The 23,269-nt window shown below is 40.6% G+C and overlaps 1 protein-coding gene and 1 non-coding gene across 3 annotated transcripts in view; both read right to left on the bottom strand.

Moving 5' to 3' along the window:
• Window positions 1-14,454, bottom strand: part of MTHFD1 (methylenetetrahydrofolate dehydrogenase, cyclohydrolase and formyltetrahydrofolate synthetase 1) — a 58,455-nt gene extending 44,001 nt beyond the window's left edge. The window contains exons 1-2 of one of the 2 annotated variants that reach the window (XM_065871443.1): window positions 14,170-14,454; window positions 2,641-2,725 (exon numbers count right to left, since the gene is read on the bottom strand). In XM_065871443.1, coding sequence (XP_065727515.1) covers window positions 2,641-2,725; window positions 14,170-14,210 — 126 coding nt within the window. In that variant the 5' untranslated portion in view covers window positions 14,211-14,454. Of the gene's footprint in view, window positions 1-2,640; window positions 2,726-14,169 lie in introns of those variants that run through there. The other variant, XM_065871444.1, reaches the window with a different exon arrangement.
• Window positions 4,998-5,104, bottom strand: LOC136119466 (U6 spliceosomal RNA). Its single transcript, XR_010655469.1, has one exon. It is a non-coding gene; the product is annotated as a U6 spliceosomal RNA (small nuclear RNA).
• Window positions 14,455-23,269: the final 8,815 nt, after the last annotated feature.

Consider the following 23,269-nt stretch of genomic DNA (forward strand, 5'->3'; position numbering starts at 1 on the left):
AAAAAAACAAGAGGTCTGAGGTGGCACAGATGTGATTACAACATAATCTGTGAGCCTTGCATCATAGAAAGATGTTGATTCTGGTGCTAAAGTACAAGATTAATATATTCTACCACTGTTTTATTGCAAGGACATAAGAAACAAGCTGCAGAACAGTGTTTATGTAACAAAAACACTTTGCAATCAATAAATTTAAAATAGGAGTTTGGAAGTCAATTTTTAAAAAGCGGGAAAAAAAAACCCTCGATATTGCTACAAAAAGGTTTACAGAAACAGATTTCTTGTCTACGACATTTACTCATTCTACAACAAACAATTCACAAGAATAAGCCAAGAAATAACTGGTCCCACAAAAGTACCAAGTGGACACCCACAACATATACCTTTGATTCTCAGTAATTTGCAAAAATGGAAAATCCACCACAGCACAGGACATACCAGGCAGAACGACAGGCCTTCTGTGCTTTTCTTCTCAACTAAGGCCTCTCAGATAATGAATAGCAATGGTGGAAAATATTTAAGTACTATTCACTCTGAAATTCTTGATGAACATGGATCAGAAACTTAGCAAGGGATTAAATGACATACATGGAGACATACATACAGAGAGAAATGTGAAGTGAGGAAGCAGGTGTTTCTGAAGGGAATTTCAAATGCAAGCTATCAGTTTCCTGTCATCCCAATCAACCCTTCAAACATTCATTTGTACATCTGGCCACATGACACATATTTATTAAATACCTCCTGCCTATTTATTGAAGGCCTCTTACTGGATGAATCTGGAGCTCTTGAAAGAAACCTCAGATAAGAAGTATTCTCCCATGTAGCTATGGGACTGGGGGAGCTCACTTAGGGAAAAAATAAGGTAGAAAAGAAGTCTAAGGGCTGAGCGTTGAGGTATTCGAGTGGTCTAGGTATCAGGAAGGTATCAGGAACAACAAGCAAAAAAGATTAGAGAAGGAGTGATGTCCTAGAAGCCAAGAGCCTAGAACCAGAAGAGATCCAGGTTTACAAGTTCCTGACCTACAGCTGATATCTGGGGTCAGATAAAACTGCGTAAGGCAATGGTTCCCAAAGTGCGGTTCACACACTTTTGCCGGAACCCCAACACCCTTTCAGAAGATTTGCGAGTGCCATAATACTATGATGTCATTTGCCTTTTTCACTGTATTGACATCTGTATTGAGGCTGCACAAGTTAGGCTGTGTAAGACTGCTGATGACTTAGCACTAAAGCAAGACAATGGCACCAACCTGTACTAGTCACACAGTCTCAGTAAAAAAAAAAGACACCAATTTCACTTAGAAGTGCTCTTGATGAAGCAGTAAAAATTATTTTTATTAAACGTTGACCCTTGAGTACATGTCTTTTTAATATTCTGCATCAAGAATGGGGAAGCAATCACAAAGCACTTCTGCCGCATACAGAAGTGGTTGTCACCAGGAAAGGCACTTGAGCTTTCTTGCCTTGCAAGCAGAACTAGCAGATTTTTAAATGGAACACCATCTTTACTTAAAAGAACAACTGACAAATAATGATTATTTGGGCTTGAATATTTGGCAAATATTTTCTCAAAATTGGATAAAGTGAGCCTGCTACTTCAAGGAAAATAAGTAATAGTATTAATTACCAATGACAAAATTTGAGCTTTCAAGCAAAAATTGGTATTTACGTACTCCTGTGAGCTTGACAACTTCTCAACACTTAAAGACTTTTCTGATAAGTTTGTTGGTGATATTAATGATTATGATTTTTAAATATTGCATAATGAAACGTGTTAACATTTGGAAGACCTGCATAATTCAGTGAACCATTATTTCCCAAATGGGGAATGAAGGACATAACAAAAACCAGACACAGGTAAATAGCCATTCAAACTGCAACATGAAACAAGATTTTGATTTAACAAAGTATGAAAGTTCACTGATAACAGTTTCAGAGTCCACACTGCAACTACCTTTTAAAAACTTTACTTACTGAGTGCTTATAGTATTAAAGAAAAATATCCACAACTATCTGGGAAGACTATTAAAAGAACTCTTCCTTTTACAACCATACGTCTGTATAAGGTCAGATGTTCTCCATATATTTCAATCAAACCAGCATAGCAAGAGATTGAATATAGAAGTAGATGGGAATCCAGCTGTCTTCGATTAAGCCAGACAGTACAGGGTTTTGCAAAAATGTAAAACAATGCCCCTCTTCTCACTCAATTTTGTTTCTAAAAGTTACTTTGTCATAAAAATGTTACTTATGCTAACACACAGTGAGCTTACTCTTGGCATTTTTAAATATACAAATGCCTTTAAAACTCTTAGTTTTAATTTATAAATAGTATATATCAACGGATAAATCCATATAAACGAAAGTTTACTGGTGTAAAGGGGTCCTAAGACCAAAGGTCAAGAGATACTGGATTAGGGAAAGGTACCCACAGAGAACAGTAGAGGGCCAGGACAGGCCAACACATAGAAGTTGAGCTGAAGAGGAGGAGCCTGCAAAGAGAAACTGAAAAGGTCTGAGGTTTCATAGAAGCCAAAAAAAAAAAGAGGAAGAGCTTTGATGTGCCTGTTGTCTTAAATGCTATCGAGAGATTGAGAAAGGAAGAAAGATATTAGTAGAAATACACTATCACAATACCTGTAAAATTGCCAGACCTGGTGTGAAACCAGGTGCTTGCTCCTTCATCTGAATGACTTGGTTCTTCAGTCTCTCCCTGATTTGCCTAGAGAAACAGGAAAAAATTGGAGTTAACATTTAATGTTTCAAGCCACAAATAAAAAATGTGTATTACTGGATGTATTTCTCTTTTAAATTAAAAACACCTTAATTAACAGACATTATCTGATATAATATGTACCCTGTACAACCCATCAGTTTTCCAGGCCTCAAGTAGACATGGATCTTTTCTAACTCTTACTGACACTGACTGGGCCATGGGGTATGGGCCAGTTTAAAACATACTTGTTGAATATATAAAATAGACAATCAACAAGGACCTACTATATAGCACAGGGAACTCTACTCAATATTCTATAATAACCTAAATGGGAAAAGAATCTGAAGAACAGATACATGTATATGTATAACTGAATCACTCTGCTGTACACCTGAAACTGAAACATTATAAATCAACTAACTCCAATATAAAATTTAAAATAATTTAAAAAAATACTAGTTGATGGCATTCCAAATCATACAGTGAACAAATAAAAACTTGGACCAACACTTCTGGAAGGCTGCTAATCCTCATCTTTTTCAGCCTTTCCACTCTTCAGGTGCTGTAGGAAAAACGTTTGCGGGAAAGAACTCAAGCTCACACCTTCTGCTCAACCTACCCTACCTAGTAAGATGATCATAGGGTATCCACATAAGGCTGAATGATAAATCAATGAATCCCACTCTGAATTCAATATGAATTTACAAATTATATCCTAATTCACAAAAGAATTTTCCTTGCTCAAGGTTCAAAGTATAACCTCATGTGAAACAAAGATACATCAATTTACTAACACACAACTCTCAACAATACAATAAGACATCACATAAGTTACATTACATCTATAAGTAAACATTCAAAGTAGTCCAACCTTGTCCAGTTACGATAGTTATTAACTTGAACAGGATCTGTCTCTCCTGAAGAACCAGTTTTGTCATTTATCTTTTTTCATCCTAACCACACTTAACAAACAAATATACCCGGACATTAGCAAGCATCTCTTCCCTCATCTAATTTGGTTACTCCCTTCCCCAGTTCTCCACATTTGACAAATATCTGGCATAAAAAGGCACAGGCGTCACAAAAATAGATTATGTGTATTAGCCTAGTAAACGGTAAGAATGTTGAAAGATACAAGAAGTCATACCGAAGACTTCAAAATCTTCTAAGCTAATAGACTTGTTTTTTCAAATCAGTATTCTATAAATCGTATCATTCAAAAGAAGTATTGATGGACTGTTGGATTTCCTTTTACTGGGATTTGACCTGAACAGAGTACACAATTCTGCTCTGACACAAGATAACAGGAGATACTATAGCTGCCAAGTTTTCCCTAGGCTGCCACTGAAACTCCCCAGCAGTTCCAGCCACAGCTGTTTCTCCTGCATGATGATCAGAAGTGCTGCCCGGGGAGCTGCAGAAGGTCTGTCTCTCCCAGGGGCCAAGTTTCCAGACTCCACTCTCTCCTCTCCCCTTCCTTCCCCCAACCACTGTATGATCACAAAGTGCTAGGCAAAGGTTTCCACTGCTTCTCCTTAACCCCCTGGACCCAAACAAAACCCACGGTTTGGGGTGGGGGTGGGGGTAAAGACCCCACCATTCCTGGCACAATGTGAGACAGTAAGGAGACAGAACAGTGAGAAGAAGTGAACACGTCTGAGACTCTCAATAACCCTCTGAAGTACGCGAGGGAGAAAAAGCTTTCTTATTCCTGCTCACAGATGTAGACACGGGCTCTAAGCAGTCAGGTCGGGTGGCTTTCCCAGGGCCAATTTACAGAAAGAACAGCAAGTGCAAAGGCCCTGAGTACGTAATTGAGGCCCAAGGGGAAGCAGTAATCAAATGAGGTATACAGTCATTTATTCGGAATGTGATGGGAAGCCATTAGAGGGTTTTCAACAGGGCTGACATGATTGGACTTACATTTTTTTTTAAATAGATCTTTATTGGAGTATAATTGCTTCACAATACTGTGTTAGTTTCTGTTGTGCAACAAGGCAAATCAGCCATATGCATACACATGTCCCCACAACCCCTCCCTCTTGAGCCTCCCTCCCATCCTCCCTATCCCACCCGTCTAGGTCATCGCAAAGCACCCAGCCGATCTCCCCGTGCTATGCTGCTGCTTCCCACCACCCATGTATTTCACATTTGGTACTGTATGTATGTCGATGCTACTCTCACTTCACCCCAGCTTCACCCTCCCACCCCATGTCCTCAAGTCCATTCTCTACGTCTACCTCTTTATTCCTGCCCTGCAACTAGGTTCATCAGTACCAAGAATATGGAACACTTCATGAATTTGCATGTCATCCTTGCACAGGGGCCATGCCAATCTTCTCTGTATCGTTCCAATTTTAGTATATGTGCTGCCAAAGTGAGCCCTGGGCTTACATTTTTAAAGGATTATTCTGGCTGCTGAATTGGGAACAGACCCGAGAGGGAACGGTGAGAATCAGGGACAGCAGCAAGAAGTCACTGCAATTGCAAAATCCAGGCCAGAGGTGATGGTGGCTTGGATTAAGGTATCAGTGGTAAGCTGGCAAGAAGCAGATGTATTCTAGATATACTAAACATGAAACACAGAGGAAATGCCAGGGCTACAGATGACTCTCAGGTTTTGGGGTGTGTGAAATGGAGCTGGGAAGACGGACAACTACAAATACTTTAAGAACAGAGCAGATTTCATACTGATACAGTGAATTTATTTACCAAATCTTATAAGGATTGTAGAATAAGTAAGCATTTGAGACCCAAGGAAGGAATCTAGGGACAAATAAAAATAATACTTACACCCAGCAGGTAGCAAGCTATAGGAACCCAGTACTACAAGGTGGTATAGGTGGAAAATGTTGTTTCAGCCCAGTAGGTTAAGAGCAAAGAACAAAATGTTCTGTGTTTTCTATGCTGTAATTTAAATGGGTCTAAGTACGCATTTTTTTCCCCTAAAAAAGATTATAGCTTGAGATCAGTTATACTGACTCCCCTAAACTTTTTCTAAGAAGCAGGACTGTTTTAAAAGTTGCATTAGCAGGGATATTCTTCCAACTACCAAGATTTGTTTAAAAGCTAACACTTGGGCCTCTGAGATATGACCAGAATAGCAATGAGACATTTTTAAGTCTCATTTTAAGCCACAATCAGCAAGAACTAGAGAGCCCAGAACACTAAAGCAACCAATGGAAAATTTTCTGCTCTGGTGAGGAAAAAAGTAAAAAAATCAAGACAATTGTAATTACATCTCTGTTAAGTCCCTTAAAGATTTTTTCCTGCCTGGTTTTCTTGGTTGGCCACTAACCGAAGCACCTTAAAACGAAAAGTGGAATAACAAAAGTCAAGTGTCAGGTGTGTCTGAAGTTGAAGAAACTACAGAAGAAGAACATGGAGAGAAAAATTAATACTCCCTCCCTCGTCTATCTTTATTTTAGGGTCATAGAGCTGTGACGAATTAAATGGTGGGAACCCCTTTAATTTTTATAGCTCATTTCCAGCAAGTATAAATGCTATAATGGAACAACTTTCGAATCACTGAAACCTCCTAAATAAACAGTAACTTCCTTGAATTGCAGATGCCTCCCATTTCTATCCTCGGCCCCATGAGTTATACCATCCTGGTAAAGATTCTGGGGGCAAAGTGAGGCAGAAGTGGGCATGTGGAGAAACACCCCTGATCCCTGAATAGAACTACACATGCCAGTCACACCATCTTCCATCAACATTCTCTAAAATCTAAGGGAAGACATATCTCAATCTTGATGTAGGAGAAATCAGTACTAGAGTACCAATGAAGGTAGCAGGACCAAGTAGCAGTAAACCATTGAAGTCTCTCTGGTCCTGATGGACAGATACTAGTAAAAATAGTCATAGCTAATTAAACACGAACAGACACAGATGCAGTTTTAACTAAGTTGCTACTGGTATCTAGTGGGTAGAGGCTAGGGATACAATTACATATCCTACAATGCACGGGACAAAGAACAACAAAGAATTGTCCAGCCCAAATGTTAATAGTGCCCAAGGATAAGAAACCCTGCTACTGGCCAATGAAATGCAATGTTTGCGGTTATCTTTTCTAAGGTGCAAAAATCACAGTGGAAATCATTTATAGTTCAACCTGTCAAAATTTGTTTGAATCTCTATGGATAAGAGTTATTTGCGTGACTATCAGTTTTCTCCAAGTTGACTTCTCCCACATATAGTTGTCAAAGAGCCTAGTCAACAAAAGTCAAAGGTGTACATCCCTACAGAATCGCATCACCCTTGAAGAGTCCTAGTCAGAGCCTAATATCTCTAACAGTCACCCAGGTCTCTTGACTCAAGTCTTATACAATTATTCCTCAGAAAGTCCACTATGAATTCCAACTCATTCTGTTTTACATAATGGCCTATTTTCAAATTTTGGACATTTTATGACTGAGAAAGAAAAAGCATTGCTAAAATATAACGTAACAAGGACATTTCAACAGAAGCTACAGGTAGGAAAAGGAGGCGGTAATGGGTATTTAGCTACATGGCTAAGAAATCTACATGACGGGAAAAAAGCTGCCCAGTCAACGAACACTGAAATGTAGCACAGGCTTAGAGGAATTTGCAAATGATCTTCAAAAGGTCCACAGAGGGGACTTCCCTGGTGGCACAGTGGTTAAGAATCCGCCTGCCAATGCGGGGGACACGGGTTCGAGCCCTGGTCCGGGAAGATCCCGCATGCCGCGGAGCAACTAAGCCCGTGTGCCACAACCACTGAGCCTGTGCCTTAGAGCCCGCGTGCCACAACTGCTGAGGTGTGCACGCCTAGAGCCTGTGCTTCCCAACAAGAGAAGCCACTGCAATGAGAGGCCAGTGCACAGCAACGAAGAGTAGCCCCCGCTCAATGCAACTAGAGAAAGCCCGCGCACAGCAACGAAGACCCAATGCAGCCAATAAATAAATAAATTAAAAAAAAAAATGGTCCACAGAATAGGGCTTTAAGTAACTAATCAGAGAAAAAATCAAGAACATTCATCTTCAACATGCAGGGCTATTCTAAACAAGGACAGACATTTCTCACCCTCAAGGAGACTGTTGTTATAAGATTTTACAATGCAGTACAACACAAATGTCTGATTTCATCTGCTTTATTTTCATTTTGTTCATTTGCTGTTTTATGTTTCATTACAACTGTTACACTGCTAAAAAATTCTTCAAATTTTCTGAAAAACTTAATATGTAGTTCCTTGTAAAAACAATTGAGGCCACCTAGTGTTCCAAGAAAGGCATATATTTCAAATTCCTAGTTAGTTAAGTCAAATTAAAAGATTAAATTATGTCCTTGTTGAAGAACATATTTGCAAATGATGCAACCAACAAGGGCTTAATTTCCAAAATATATAAACAACTCACATAACTCAATAAAAAACAAGCAACCCAATCAAAAACAATGGTCAGAAGACCTAAATAGACATTTCTCCAAAGAAGACATACAGATGACCAACAGGCACATGAAAAGATGCTCAACATGACTAATTAGAGAAATGCAAATCAAAACTACAATGAGGTACCACCTCACACTAGTCAGAATAGTCATCATCAAAAAATCTACAAACAATAAGTGCTGGAGAGGGTGTGGAGAAAAGGGAACCCTCTTGCACTGTTGGTGGGAATGTAAATTGGTGCAGCCACTATGGAAAACAGCATGGAGGTTCCTCAAAAAACTAAAAATAGAGTTGCCAAATGATCCAGCAATCCCACTCCTGGGCATAAATCTGGACGAAACTATAATTCAAAAAGATACATGCACCCTTATGTTCATAGCAGCACTATTTACAATAGCAACACATCCAATAGCCTGGCCGGGGGGCCTCGTTAGGACCCAGCAGAAGGTCCCACTCTCAGGAACTCTCACTTGCTCTCCTGCACAGGCTCCCAGAGTGAAGCCAGCTTTGACAGTCAAGGTTCCATGGACCTTCAGAAAGGCCCACACTTTGGAGCTCATTACAGGCAAATCTTTTTAAGCACAAAAAGGCCTTCAGGTACTCTACCTACAGGACAAAATGAAAAGCTTATCAACTTCACTGTGGTGAGCAAACTCTTTTTACAGAAGATAGTTCTAGCCCTGTAGCTAAACATATAGTCATGGTTCCATTTTTATCTTTGAAAAATAGGATACATTCTAATTTTAAGGCTCAAGATAATAAGCCAGCTGCCGCAGATAAAGCTTGGATAAACACAAACATCACTTGCTTATTCAACAGGTACTCTCTAAGTACCAACTTATTAAAACTTAACTATGTGCCAGAGACTGCTCTAAATGCTTTACAAGTCATGACTCATTCAATTTTGACAACCTTGTGAATTAGGTGGCCAACATATAGATGAGGAAGTTAAGGCACAAGTAGGTAAACTAAGTCACCCCCTGATTCTGGAGGAGGGAGCAGCACTGTGACTAGCTCTGGGGATACCACCCACAGGGAGCTGTGTTACAAACACACCAACCCGCTCTGCTCAACCCACAACTCAGAGCACCTTCTCTCAGTGGCCTGACAAGTGGCAAACCATCTGTCTCTTCAGCCTTTCTAAAAGATTTAATCAAGAAAAACGCCACCCATGGAGGGAGCAGGCTCAACTATAGCAAACAAACAGAAGGAAAGGTCAAACAAATCATACAACACTTAGTAGGCCCCACTCTGAAAAGCACACGTATATAAGAATTGTGGTTTCTGGTCTAAAAGCCAAATCAGGGCAGTTCTTCTGACACTATTTTCCACCCCTGCCTTTGTATAATCTCTTTAGGAGGTCCTCCCTTAAGCCAGGGTAGGCTCTTACCACCATCAGTGCTCTTTTCCTCAGCCCTTCTACTCACCTTCAGCTTCTCGGAGGCCATCACTTCTGACCCCAAAGCAGTCATTTAATAACTGGTGAGGTCAAGGGTCCATGGCACAGGCTGTGTTTTTGGTCAGGAACCCTCTTACATTGGCAGGCTCACGGCCCCGCCTCCTTCAAATCTTCGCCCAGAAGTTCCTTTCACAATGAGTATGAGCTTAATTCCCATATTCAAAATTATAACCCCCATGCCTCAGAAATCTGTCCCTCTTCCCTGCTCTGGTTTTCTCTTTGGCATTTCTCACTACCTTACATTCTGTTTTACCAATTTTACCATCTGTCTCTACGTATCAGGACAAGAGACTCCACGAGGGTAGGGATGTGGGCTGTTTTGTTGACTGTTATAGTCTCGTGGCTTTGAAGAGTGCCTGGCATATAGGAGGCACACAGATATTTATTAAGTGAATAAATGTCCAAAAATAGATATTTGTCCCTAACCCTCAGATCTCCCCCAATTTTCAAATTCAGGCTATAACCTTGGAACTCCCCTAAGGAAGAAATGGAAGTGTTCCTTCCAAAGGGACACAAGTGGCAACTAGATCCAGGTTTCCCATAGGCAGAGAAGGAATCTGGAATGATGAATTTTGTCCAGTCCTGGCTACCAGAAAGATATAAAGGGAGAATAAATAAAAGTAGAGAAAAGTCAGGGATGGCCTTCTCAGCAGAATGGGAAGCCCGGCAAGAGGAAGACTGCTATAAAGAAAAAAAAATTAGTTTATGAAATTCCTTTTAGCAAAAGTAGTAAGTGCCTGACAAAGTAAGAAGCACCATGTACTGGGTTAAGACCTTGGTTCTAACTGAGCCTCTGCCATTAACCAACCAAGTAACCTTTGGCCAAATCACATCACTCTTCTTGCCTCAACTACTTCCTCAGCTTGCAGGATAGGATGGGCAGTGAACTAGATTTTAGAGAAATTCTGACTGTGGAATTCTTGACTTGCCCCATCCTTCCTCCCTCAAGGAAGAAATTTTACAATTCATATACTACATCAGACAAGAAGCTGCCCAGGGAGCTTGAAGGCTTGCACATTGGTCCCCAGAGAGGCCCAACAGTGGTGGCAAACAAGGAAGCTGACCTGCAAATCTGGGGAATGAGGGACCCTTCCCTTTGACTCCAGGATCCCTGGCTGCAATGCAAGAAGTTCACTTACCTTTCCTCTCAAGAGTGTCCCTGGCCTAGTAAGAGGAAGGTAGGGACACCCTGCCCAGACCTTCTACCTGCAGCCCAACCTGCTCAAGTTCTAAGAACCACCTTCTTGTTCAGGATTCCCCCAGGGCCATGGCCAAGGCTCAGCTGCCTGCTGCAGCCTCAGCATGGGGAGCTGAGGGACTGCACTACTTCATCAACCAAGCAGGCTGTCCCCCGTTCCAGAGTTCCTCTTCTCTAAGGAATTGTGAGCTCTACCTGCTCCTGGAGTCAAGCTCTCCATGAAGGTCAAGGTGCCAAGCTGTGGCAGCATCTGAAAGAGCCATTTATAAGCACATTAAAGAAAAATCTTCAGTAAGCGCAAAATCCTTAGTCTTAGTGCTTGTTTATGAATTGTGTTAGTAGGAACTAGTATCAATTAGTTCAATTGATTGCCCTCAACCACGGGGCACTGTAAAAGGTTAGCTATGTTACTTCTGAGCCAACAAGGGAGAGGAACAGTACCTGGAACAGTCATTTCCGGAGAATGCTTTCAGTACCTGCCACCAAATCACTGCCCTATTCCTCCTCATTGATGAAACTTGGACTTAAGCATTAAGGCTTTAGGGACTTCCCTGGTGGCGCAGTGGTTGAGACTCCGTGGCCCCAATGCAGGAGACCTGGGTTCAATCCCTGGTCAGGGAACTAGATGCCACATGCATGCCGCAACTAAGTTCACATGCCACAGCTGAGGAGCCCGTGTGCCGCAACTAAGACCCAGCGCAACCAAGTAAATAAAAAAATAATATTAAAAAAAAAAAGAGTTAAGGCTTTAGATAAGTGGTTCTCAACCTTCAAGATGCATTAGAATCAAACAATGAGCTTTTAAAAGATTTTTAAAATATTGAGTCCAGTGGCTTATTGCTAGAAATTCCAATTAAATCAGTCTGTGTGGTACCAAGCATTGAAGCTTCCTATGAATATAATTTAGTAAAACTACCTTGGAAAAGATTGGCAATTTCTACTTATATAAAACTGCTCATATATATGTCCTATTACTCCACAATTCTACTCTTAGGGATGTAACCAACAGAAAGGTATATATTATATGTTCCATGAAAAGACATATGAAAGAATGCTCATAGCACTATTCATAATCACCCAAAACTAGAAACCAAAATGTCCATGGATAAGCAAATAGTGGCATATTCACATAGAATACAAAACAGCCATGAGAGTAAATGAACTACAACTACCTGCAACATGAAATAATTTAAGAAACACAACATTGACTGAAAGAAGCCAGACACAGAAGACTTTATACTGTATGATGTCATTTATATAAAGTTCAAAACCAGGCAATACTAATCTGCAGTGTTGGAAGTCAGGATAGTGATTACCTTTGTTGGGGATGGTGATGGGATGGGAGTGAGAGAGGGGCTTCTGGAATGCCAACGTCATTTCTTACTGGGTGCTACTCAAGTTCAGTAATGAAAAACTCATTGAGCTCTACACTGATGACAGTTGCACTTTTCTGTATGTATTCATATGTAAATAAAAAGAAATATCAAAAACAAAAAGCTCCCAAGGTGATTTTAATCTGTAGCTAATGTTGAGAACCATTGAAATAGATCTCAAGGCCAGACTTCCCTGGTGGTCCAGTGGCTAAGACTCCGTTCCCAATGCAGGGGACCTGGGTTCGATCCCTGGTCAGGCAACTAGATCCCACATGCTGCAACTAAAGATCCTGCATGCTGCAACCAAGACCCCGCAGGTGGCAATGAAGATCCTGGAGCAGCCAAATAAATAAATAAATATAAAAAAAAAAAAAAACGGAATGAATCTTAAGCAACTATCACTGTCAAAGAGATAATGAATCAATCATCTCTGTATACATTAACTAATTACTAATCGTTAACAGCTAACTTGTACTGAACGCTTATTATGTACCAGGAACAATTCTAAATGCTCTTCATTTAGGAACTCATTTAATTCTCCTAACAATTCAATGGCCTAGATATTATCTTTATTTTACATTTGAGAAAATTTTGGCACAGAGGATAGCTAATTTGCTTAATGCCACAAAACTAGTAAGGAGTGAAAGAAGGTTTCTAGGTGTTTTGGATATAGACACAAATAAGGCAATGCATGTATTTGCCCTTATGGAGCTTACAAGTATATTTAACTTGCTCTCCACTCAACCAAAACATATCCAGTAAGCACCTATTCTCAGTAGCCTGCCAAGAAGCAAACCTAAACTACCTCTTCACAACCAGTCTTTCTAAAAAGACGATTTTACCAAGAAAAGCCACTGATTAAGGGACTGGGTTTGAAATATAAGCAAACAAAAAACGAAGGTCAAGCACAAACAATGCAGTTTAGCAAACCACATGCAGAAAAGCACTCAGATGTACGTATTGTGATTTCTAATGTAAACGTTTGGGGTTCCTCCTCACCAATGTGAAAGATTCACCACCATCTAATTTACATCTCACCTTCTTTGTCCACCATCTCTATCTTCCAGGAAACTCAAGGTGGGTTTCACTGCCAATGACTCTATAATTCACTCAAAAACCTCTGCTCACAAAATTAGGGCTTCATGGGGCAATTATTGTTGCCAGCTACAGTTGTTACCAAATAACTGGTGAGGTCCAAGGTCCCAAGAGCAACCTCCAGGTGGATCACACAAAATATATCCTTTCGCCTTCTACTTTCATCTTTCCCCACCAGTCACCTCCCAGACAAAAAACAGCCAGGTGTTACTCCCAGGGAATTAAGTCTGGCAATCATATACAGTAGCGAAACATTCAGACTTCCCATAGGGTAGAAATGGCAGAGGTCAAAAGGAATAGAAAATACTGTCAGGACTCAAGAGCCAAACTAGAAAGTAAATCTAGGACCAGGACACAGGAGATAGCTGTTAGAGGGGCATGAAATTGACGGAAAAAGAAAACGTTTAGTGGGTTCCACTTAGCAAATGATGACTCTGGTGCAGTGGGTAAAGCTATGGTCTGGAAGGAGACTCTCTGCCACTAATCAGACTTGTAACCTTGTTACCTCACTAATCTCAGTCTCCGCACCTCCAAATTACAGGGCAAGGGAATTAACTGGATTTCTGAGTTCTGACTGGGATGCTGCAGGCAACCCAAACTACTCTCTCTCCGGCAGCTGCACTTCTGGGAGCACAGTCGTCGGGGTGAGTAAGAGGACTTGTCCCAGAAGCATAGGAGCCAGCGGGCACAGCCACCAGGCCCCTTTCTTTGGTTGTAGGGAACCGGCCTTCAGGTGTGAAGGGCTCAGGACAATGTCCCCCCTCTCCACCCGGCTGGCCAGACTCTTAGGCTACAAGTCTCCCTCCCGCAAAAAAAAAAAAAAAAAAAAAAAAGGGTCCTTAGGGACCTGCACACCCTGCTCACAGCCCTTGCCGGCAGCCCAACACGTCCTAACAACAATGACAGGTCCTTACGCAGAGATGACCTTCCCGTTCAGGATTTCCGCCGGCGCCATGACCTCTATATAAGTCCGCAGCCCACAATGGACACCGACAAAATCGAGGCTCGACTCGCTCCACTGCGGCGCGGGATTGCCCAACACACGCGCTTAGCGACTGCCCAGGCCGACCCTGCTACTGCGCGTGCGCCCCCCTGGTCATGGATGCGCGCGTGCGCGGTCCAGACGGACGTAGGCCCCTTAGCGAAAAGCTGAGGAGTAGAGGGTCTGAAATGCCACGGGAAGATGAGGGAACTCTGTGGAAGACTGGATGGAGGAAATAATTGGCTGGTGGAAGGACCCTTGCGAGAATGCGCCATCGTGTGGGCAGGGAAGCAGCTGAAGAGGGAATCACCCCCGATTCCAGCCTTTAGGTGGCGGGGCAGTGGGCGGAGCCAAGGGGCGGTCTCGCGGGAGACCAGTTTGGCGGGCGCCGGAGGCCTGCGTGGGCTGAGGGGGTGGGGCTTCTACTGGAGTGTTGTGCTCCGGCTCCCGCGTGGGGAGCTTAGGTGGGCCCCGGGCTGGCCGGCAGGGGGTAGGCCTACGGAGTGTGGGGCGGTGTCCGGCGTTCTCGCTCCCCGGCTCCGTCAGACTGGTGTCGGGGCCCCCACCCCGAAACTGAATCGGACAGTCTGGGTGGCGCCTCTGTTTTAAAAATCTCCTCAGGTGAAGCTGATACTCCGCCATGGTTGAAACCCAGCCCGCTGTTTCAGGCCAGTGGAGCTAGAGCTCCGCGTGGCTCCCTCAGGGTGTGGATAACCCCAAGTTAGACAGTACGGGGAGGGTCGTCAGCTTTGCGAGTCTAGATTTTGCCAGATTCCCCCACGCAGATCTGGGGTTGGAGAAAGGACGCGGGCCTTACATAAACTGGATGCCTAGTGACTGACAGGGGCAAGCACTCCTCCCTCTTGGAAGGCAGCCGGGGTGTTTGCGAGGACTGGGCCTGCAAGTTTCTGATTGGTTCCAGGACCGACACACAGATACTAAAATCCTCAAATGCTGAAGTCCGTTATAAACAATGGCGTAGTTTTTACATATAACCTAAGCACATACTCCCGTGCATACTCCTGAGATTACTCTAGATAAGTAATCTCTAGATGACTGATGAAGGGTAAATGCTATATAAATAGGTGCTGGTATGCTGCAAATTCAAATTTTGCTTTTTGTAACTTTCTGGAACCTTTTTTTAAAACTTTTATTTATTTATTTTTTTATCTTTTTGCGGTACGCGGGCCTCTCACTGTTGTGGCCTGTCCTGTTGCGAAGCACAGGCTCCGGACGCGCAGGCTCAGCGGCCATGGCTCACGGGCACAGCCGCTCCGCGGCATGTGGGATCTTCCCAGACCGGGGCACGAGCCCGTGTCCCCTGCATCGGCAGGCGGACTCTCAACCACTGCGCCACCAGGGAAGCCCCTGGAACTTTTTTTTAAAAAATAATTTTTGACCCAGGATTGGGTGAATCTGAGGATGAGGAACCCAAAAATACTGAGGGCCAACTGTATAATAACTTTAAAATGTTAAGGACTTCTGAATGCATACCGTCACATTATGTTATACCTGGACAACTGAAATTAAGACGAAAATTGAAGCAGATGTTCCTGGAAAATTACAGGTAGTGAAACTTTTGTGATTGTAATACTAAATAGATATTGACTCCAGCTTCTTGTTTGCTGAGGAAGATGACATAAACCCCGATTTACAGATGGAGAAATAGACTTTGAAGGATAACTTAGTCAAAGATACATAGCTGTGCCTAAAATTAGGACCAAAACTGGATGTTTCAAATATGTTGCCTTTGCACCTTAACGGCCTGGTTTTCAACTATAATATCTCTATGTGACCTGTACAATTCATTCATTCATTCATTGAGCAGATAGTTATTGAGTAGCTACTGTGTCAACAACACAAGACACTGCTCTAGGTGCTAGACATACCACGGTGAACCAATAAAGTTGCCCCCCCCCACATCAGCTAATGATCAATTAAAGAAATATGTACTCTAATTTTAGATATTGAGACGTAGCATTTTTTTTAAAATAGGCAAGCTAAGAGGATAGGGAATGGTGGTGGGAGGCAGGAGAGTGCTGTTTTAGAAGTGTGCTAAGAGAGGCTTCTCTGGGGAATCTGACTTGAGCAGAAACCTCAATAAAGAGAGGAAGGTAGGGTGTAAGAAGAAAAAAAGCAAGGGATTGGTTTGAGCAACTGGTAGATGGAGTTGCCATTACAGAGATGAACTAAGTTTTTAGATGTTTTTAGATGCCTCTTAGACATCCAGATGTCTTAGTGATATTCATATAAACGAGAGATATGATAGTTAAATCCATGAGATTGGATGAGCGCCCAGGAAGAGAATGAGTGTAGGTAGAGAGAGGACCTAGGACTGATGCCTATGACACTTCAATGTTTAGAATTCAAAGAGATGAGGAGGAACCAGGAAGGAAGATTGAAGAGTCCAGCGTGTTATGAGAAAAAACTCTGAGAGCATGCAGACTTAGACGACAAGTGAAGAAGAGTCTCACAGGAGTAAGAGGTAACTAATTTTGCCAAGTATATTGCACATTGGTCAAATAAGATAAAGACTGAGAACCGATCATTTCACAGAGAATAGAAAGATAAAATATTTTTATTCAAACCCTGTTAATGGTAATTGCTTGAAAAACTGTGTATCCTTTCTGCAGAAGTTCCATTTTTACAAAAATTTTGAGGGTTATTTGATAATATCTATCAAAACTTTAATGTGTGCTTTCTTTGATCCTGTAATTCCACTTCTACGAATTCATCCTATAGTAATAATTACACGTATATACAAACATATATGTATAAAAGTGTTCCTCACAGCATCAATTTACATAGTAAAAAGCAATAAAATCTCCATCAGGATGGATGAAGTTGTTAAAGGAACAATGGATATGGGCTTCCCTGGTGGCGAGGTGGTTGAGAGTCTGCCTGCTGATGCAGGGGACACAGGTTCGTGCCCCGGTCTGGGAAGATCCCACATGCCGTGGAGCGGCTGGGCCCGTGAGCCATGGCCGATGAGCCTGCGCGTCCGGAGCCTGTGCTCCGCAACGGGAGAGGCCACAACAGTGAGAGGCCCGCGTACCACCAAAAAAAAAGGGACAATGGATATATACTATAGATGCACTGTAAGACAACTTTCACAAATTGTTAAAAGATCAAGGCAGGTTATCCAGTAAAATGTATAATATGATTCATGTTAATATATTCAAACCAGGCCTTCTTTGATTACATTATCAAAAACTGCCCCCTCACTTACCTCCTTGTTATTATACATTAGCTTATTTTACTCACAGCACTGAACACTATCTAAAATGATTTTATTTATTTATATACTTGTTTACTATCTTTTTCTTTTTCCACCAGAATTTCAGCTTTATAAGAAATTTCCTGTCTTGTTCATAGTTATGTTTCTGCTGCTTGGGGATGTAATTTTTAAGATCTAGTTTTAGAGGGAAAAAACGGATATTTCTTATTTTCCTTGTTTAGTTATTAAACTATTACTCTCATTCCTATTAATACTAATTTTATCCCTGCCTCATTTTTATATGTAAATAAAGATAGGGGGACAGTCGTTCTCAACCCTAAAGTCACACTAGAATTACCTGTGTAGATTTTTAAAAATATTTGTGCTTAGGCTCTCCACTGCAGACCAATTAAGTCAGAACTTGGGGTAGTGTCAGAGTATCAGTATTTTCTTTTTTTTTTTCTTTTTTTGGCTGCGTTGGGTCTTCGTTGCTGCATGCAGGCTTTCTCTAGTTGTGGCAAGCGGGGGCTACTCTTCGTTGCAGTGAGCGCGCTTCTCATTGCGGTGGCTTCTCTCGTTGTGGAGCACGTGCTCTAGGCATGTGGGCTTCAGTAGTTGCGGCACATGGGCTTAGTAGTTGTGGCTCACGGACTCTAGAGCGCAGGCTCAGTAGTTGTGGTGCACGAGCTTAGTTGCTCCTCTGCATGTGGGATCTTCCCGGACCAGGGATCGAACCCGTAGTCCCCTGCATTGGCAGGCGGATTCTCAACCACTGCGCCATCAGGGAAGCCCAGTATCAGTATTTTTTGAAGTTATCTTTGAGATTCTAATGGGTGGGCAGGGTTGAGAACCACTAGATTAGATGATATTTGAAGTATAATTCTAGTGATTCTGGTATCAAGAATACACAAGAGGGACATAATTTCTAAGAATTAGAATACCAGTTTTTCAGACAAATCATCTTTTGCTTTAGGAATTGTAGATGGAATCATCATTTTTCTCCTACTTTCAAAATACTTCTTTCTTGATAAGGTGTAGGTATTGAAGTACAAAAATTTGACCTACTCCAAGAATTTCACAAAAGAAAACTCCAAAATATAAGTTTTACCTTTGCTGGAATGTTTACTTTCAGTGGGATCACTTTCCTAAGAGTTGTTAAGTTCGTTCATGCTTGATGAAGCCAATTTATGTTTTCACTTCATTAATTAGGGAAATAAAGACCCACAGGCCTTACTTTATCACTTTAGGAGGTCTCTTTGCCCTTCCCTGGACCTCTGTGATGCGTTCACCTAGCAACAGCTCCTTTGATGTGCAAACATTCTTTTGGTAAATAGTGCAGGGCAGCCACTCATACTGGACACTTCAGGTTTCTTCTAGAATTGACCTTGGATTTGAAATTTTCTCTTGTGCCTGATATGGTAAAAATTTATGGTTTTTACTTTCCACTAAATGAAGTATAGCATACTGTATCTTTCTAATGTGAGTATTGATGAATCTTATGACTGTGTAAAAAATAAAGTTATGTACAAACCTAAATTTAACTGAATAATTGTGTCATATTGCCGTATTTTACTTTTTACTTCAGACTCCTATTATATTTTTATTGTATTTCTATAAGGTAAGTTTGGGAGAACAGTACTATCACCTATATAAGTTAACTTTGTATATAAGGGTGGTTTTTTTGAAAGAACTGTTGGGTTCTTTAGTTGTTCAGTCTGTAGTTTTTGTTCCTCGTATGGGATGATAGAGATAAACCAGATAAACCAGAAATAGATTCTGCTCTTAATGTATCTTTAATTTAGTAATATTTTTACATAATACAATATATATTTTTTTAATAAATTTATTTATTTTTGGCTGCATTGGTACTTCGTTGCTGGGCATGGGCTTTCTCTAGTTGCAGTGAGTGGGGGCTACTCTTTGCTGCGGTGTGCAGGCTTCTTATTGCGGTGGCCTCTCCTGTTGCGGAGCACGGGCTCTAGGCACACGGGCTCCAGCAGCTGTGGCGCGTGGGCTCAGTAGTTGTGGTGCATGGGCTTAGTTGCTCCGCAGCATGCAGGATCCTCCTGGACCAGGGCTTGAATCTGTGTCCCCTGCATTGGCAGGCGGACTCTCAACCACCAGGGAAGTCCCCATGATACAATATTGAATGAGATAACAATCAAAGGAAAAGTATAGATCATATACTATAAGAGTCAGGAGGAGAGAGAGATTACCCTCACCTTGTGTGAACCAAGGAAGGAGGTGGTACTTGAGATACTGCAGGATCAGTTCATGCTTCTGGGGATATATTTTGGCCCACATAGTAGCTTTTTTCTTAGAGGCAATATGAGTGAAACTAATAAGTTGTTTTTAATAGAGCATAAGATTCATAAAATGGTAAGGAAATAAAAATAAAAGCAGAGGATAGGATTCTTAAGAAAACCTTTGTCTCCAGTATGATTCTTGTGCCAGGACTGAGGAGCAGTTCATTCTCCCTTTTCAATTCACCAAAATTTTAGTTGTTCTTTTAAGTCTCTTCTCTGGTTCTTAGAAAAGGAATTGATATAGTAATGATTTTAAGTATCAAATAATTAAAATGGGGACGAGACTAAAGTTTCATTAAAGATAATTGTTCTTTAGTAAGTGTCTTCAGTATCAATAAATCTAAGTCCACTGGGGTGGTGAGAGATGAGGGTGTTAGGGCAGCTGCTATTACAAGTCTACGTGAAAGTACTACTGGACCATCCTGTACTGTTTTCGTTTGTTTGTTTTGCGGTACGCGGGCCTCTCACTGTTGTGGCCTCTCCCGTTGCGGAGCACAGGCTCCGGACGCACAGGCTCAGCAGCCATGGCTCACGGGCCTAGCCGCTCTGCGGCATGTGGGATCTTCCCAGACCGGGGCACGAACCCATGTTCCCTGCATCGGCAGGCGGACTCTCAACCACTGCGCCACCAGGGTAGCCCTTTCTTCCGTTTCAGAGATAACTTCTGAACTAAGTGTATAGACTTTATGTCCATGTTTTTAGATATATGTGAATGCTTCTTATGTTGTTTTGGGGATATAAAAAATTACATAAATGATATTCTACTAAACATAACTTTCTACCTTGCTATTTGCACTCAATCTTATGTTTTTGAGAGTAGTTCTTTTTTTTTTTTTTTTTTTTTTTTGCGATACGCGGGCCTCTCACTGCTGTGGCCTCTCCCGTTGTGGAGCACAGGCTCCGGACGCGCAGGCTCAGCGGCCGTGGCTCACGGGCCCAGCCGCTGCCGCGGCATGTGGGATCTTCCCGGACCGGGGCACGAACCCATGTCCCCTGCATCGGCAGGCGGACTCCCAACCACTGCGCCACCAGGGAAGCCCCGAGAGTAGTTCTTTTTGAGTCACATAAATTTAGTCTGGGCATGTTAACTGCTGCATAGAATTCCATTACAAATTATAGTAATATATCAGTTTTTATACATTTTAGTTTTTTCTTATATAAACAAGCTACAGTGAGTATTCTTGTACAGCATGTCTCCTTGTTCATATCTTCTAAACTATGAAATAAGAAAAGTTTTCAAGCTGTATTTGAAAGAACTTGACTACAAAATTAATTGCTGGTTGAATATTTCTTACTTTTATAAATTAAAAACCTAATTGAACATAGTATTATATTTTTCTTTTTATTATTGGTGTTTGGAATCTTAGTGATATTGTGGTGTACTAAAAATAAGACATTTAGCACATTTTAATCAATTTGCCCTTTTGTTTTAGATCTCAGGTACACAGTCAAGTTAATCATGCTTAGTTCATGGTACAGTATCATCTTTCTGTGCAAGACCCCTCTCACTTTACTTTTTCTCCATCTCCGTTTCTATCTCATCTCAGTCTAGTATGTTTGACATATGTCTTTGGATATATATGCATCTTAAAAAATATGTAGTTTTGTTTTGTGAATGGATTTTTTTAAAACATAGAATAAAAGAATATAGAAAAAATGAATAAAAAATAGAAAAGAACTGTAAAATGTATACACACAGATTAGGTAATAAAAGAAATACCTATGAACCCATCACCTAGTTTCATAAAACACTGCCAGTACCTTAGAACCTTCCTGTGTGCCCCTTACTAACTGAATCCCTTTACTCTCACCTAAACTTAAAAATAGTGGATATTTGAGTTTTGTGTCTATCATTTCCTTGCTTCTCTTCCTAGTCTTATCACTCATATATGTATCCCTAATAAATATTAATTTTATCTGTTTTAAAAGTTTGTTTAACGGAATTATACTGCTTTTGTGTTTTTGTTACTTCTTTTACTTCATGAGATTTCTGTTGATCTATGTACAATTATTCAATAATTATTCTATTGTACAAATATACCATAAGTTACTTATCCATTAAACTCTTATTTAACATGTGGGTTGTTTTCAGTTTTTTGCTTTTTTGAATAACATTGTTAATCCTTGCTTTTAACTGGAAAGTTTAGTCCATTTGCATTTATTGATATTACTGGTTATTTGGGTGTATTTCTATCATCATATGTGTAATCTATTTGTCCCATTATTTTTGTTTCCTCTTCCCTCCTTCTTTCGTACCAGAAACTGATTGTTTTTGTTTTGTTGTGTTGCATTTATTTCTTTTTTCTCATTCTATTTTTTCCTTTTCTACTAGTTTATAAGTTATATGCTGTATGACTATGGTTTAACTAGTTATATTAGCTGTTTTAACATATATACTTAGCAAAGTTAACTGAAATCTGTATGGTTACTCTTGAGAAATATGAATATTTTATAGTGCTTTAAACTGTTTTTCTCCTCTCAGTGTATATGCTTTTTTGTCCTGCATTGGTTCTATTCCTTATTTTCAATCCCATAAATCACACTTTTTAAATTAATTAACACTTATGTAAATATACCCACATAATATTTACTGTTTGTTCTTTTTTTTCACTAGTCTTTCTTGTATCTCAGACTTTGTGAGTTCATTTTCTTTCTATGTGAAATGCATCCTTTAGAATTCTCTTAAGTGAGGACCTATTGGTGGTAAATTCAATTTTTGTTTGTTTAAAATATCTTTATTTTACTCTTAATCTTAAAACATAATTAAGTATAAAATTCTGGTTGGCAGTTACCTTATATCCTTGATTTGAAGAAATACTACTATTTTATCCACTCTTTTGAAATTCAAAAGTATGTTTTCAGCTAACCTATGCATATATGAATTAGCATCAACTTTAAGCTGCAGCCCAGTTGCAGAGATGTGAAAATTTGTGCATCTTAGACTCAGTAAAAGATGATATATTTTTCTTAGTACATTACAGATATCATTTTGCTGTTTCTCAGCCTCTGTTACTATTGAGAAGTCACTCACCAGTCTAACTGCTATTTCTTTGTAATTATCTGTCCTTTCTATTATCTGCTTTTTAGATCTTTCTTTATGTTCTACAGTTTCATTATGAGCGTGGAGGTAAAGAAATTTTTTTTAGTCACTTTTCTTGGGATTTGCTAGACCACTTAGATTGGAATCTTTCAACAATTCTGTAAAATTATCAAAACATTATTTCTTCACATAGTGTCTCTTCCCCCTTCTCTAGAATGTAGCCTTCTTGGACTCCAAATAGATGTATGATAGGCCTTCTCATTTCAATCTCTCTGCCTTTAAACTCTCTTTCACCATTTATTTTTTTTCCTATATGCTTGATAATTTCCTTCATATTTGCGTTCACTCATTCCTCAGCTATGTCTAGGTTGCTTTTTAATGTGTCCATTCAGTTTTCAAATTAAAACGATTACACTTTTTATTTCTAAGAGTCTTATTTGGTTGTTTGGAGTTTGTGTGGGCTAAAACA

This window comes from Phocoena phocoena, chromosome 2 (assembly GCF_963924675.1).
Source record: "Phocoena phocoena chromosome 2, mPhoPho1.1, whole genome shotgun sequence".
In the NCBI taxonomy this organism is placed as follows: domain Eukaryota; kingdom Metazoa; phylum Chordata; class Mammalia; order Artiodactyla; family Phocoenidae; genus Phocoena; species Phocoena phocoena.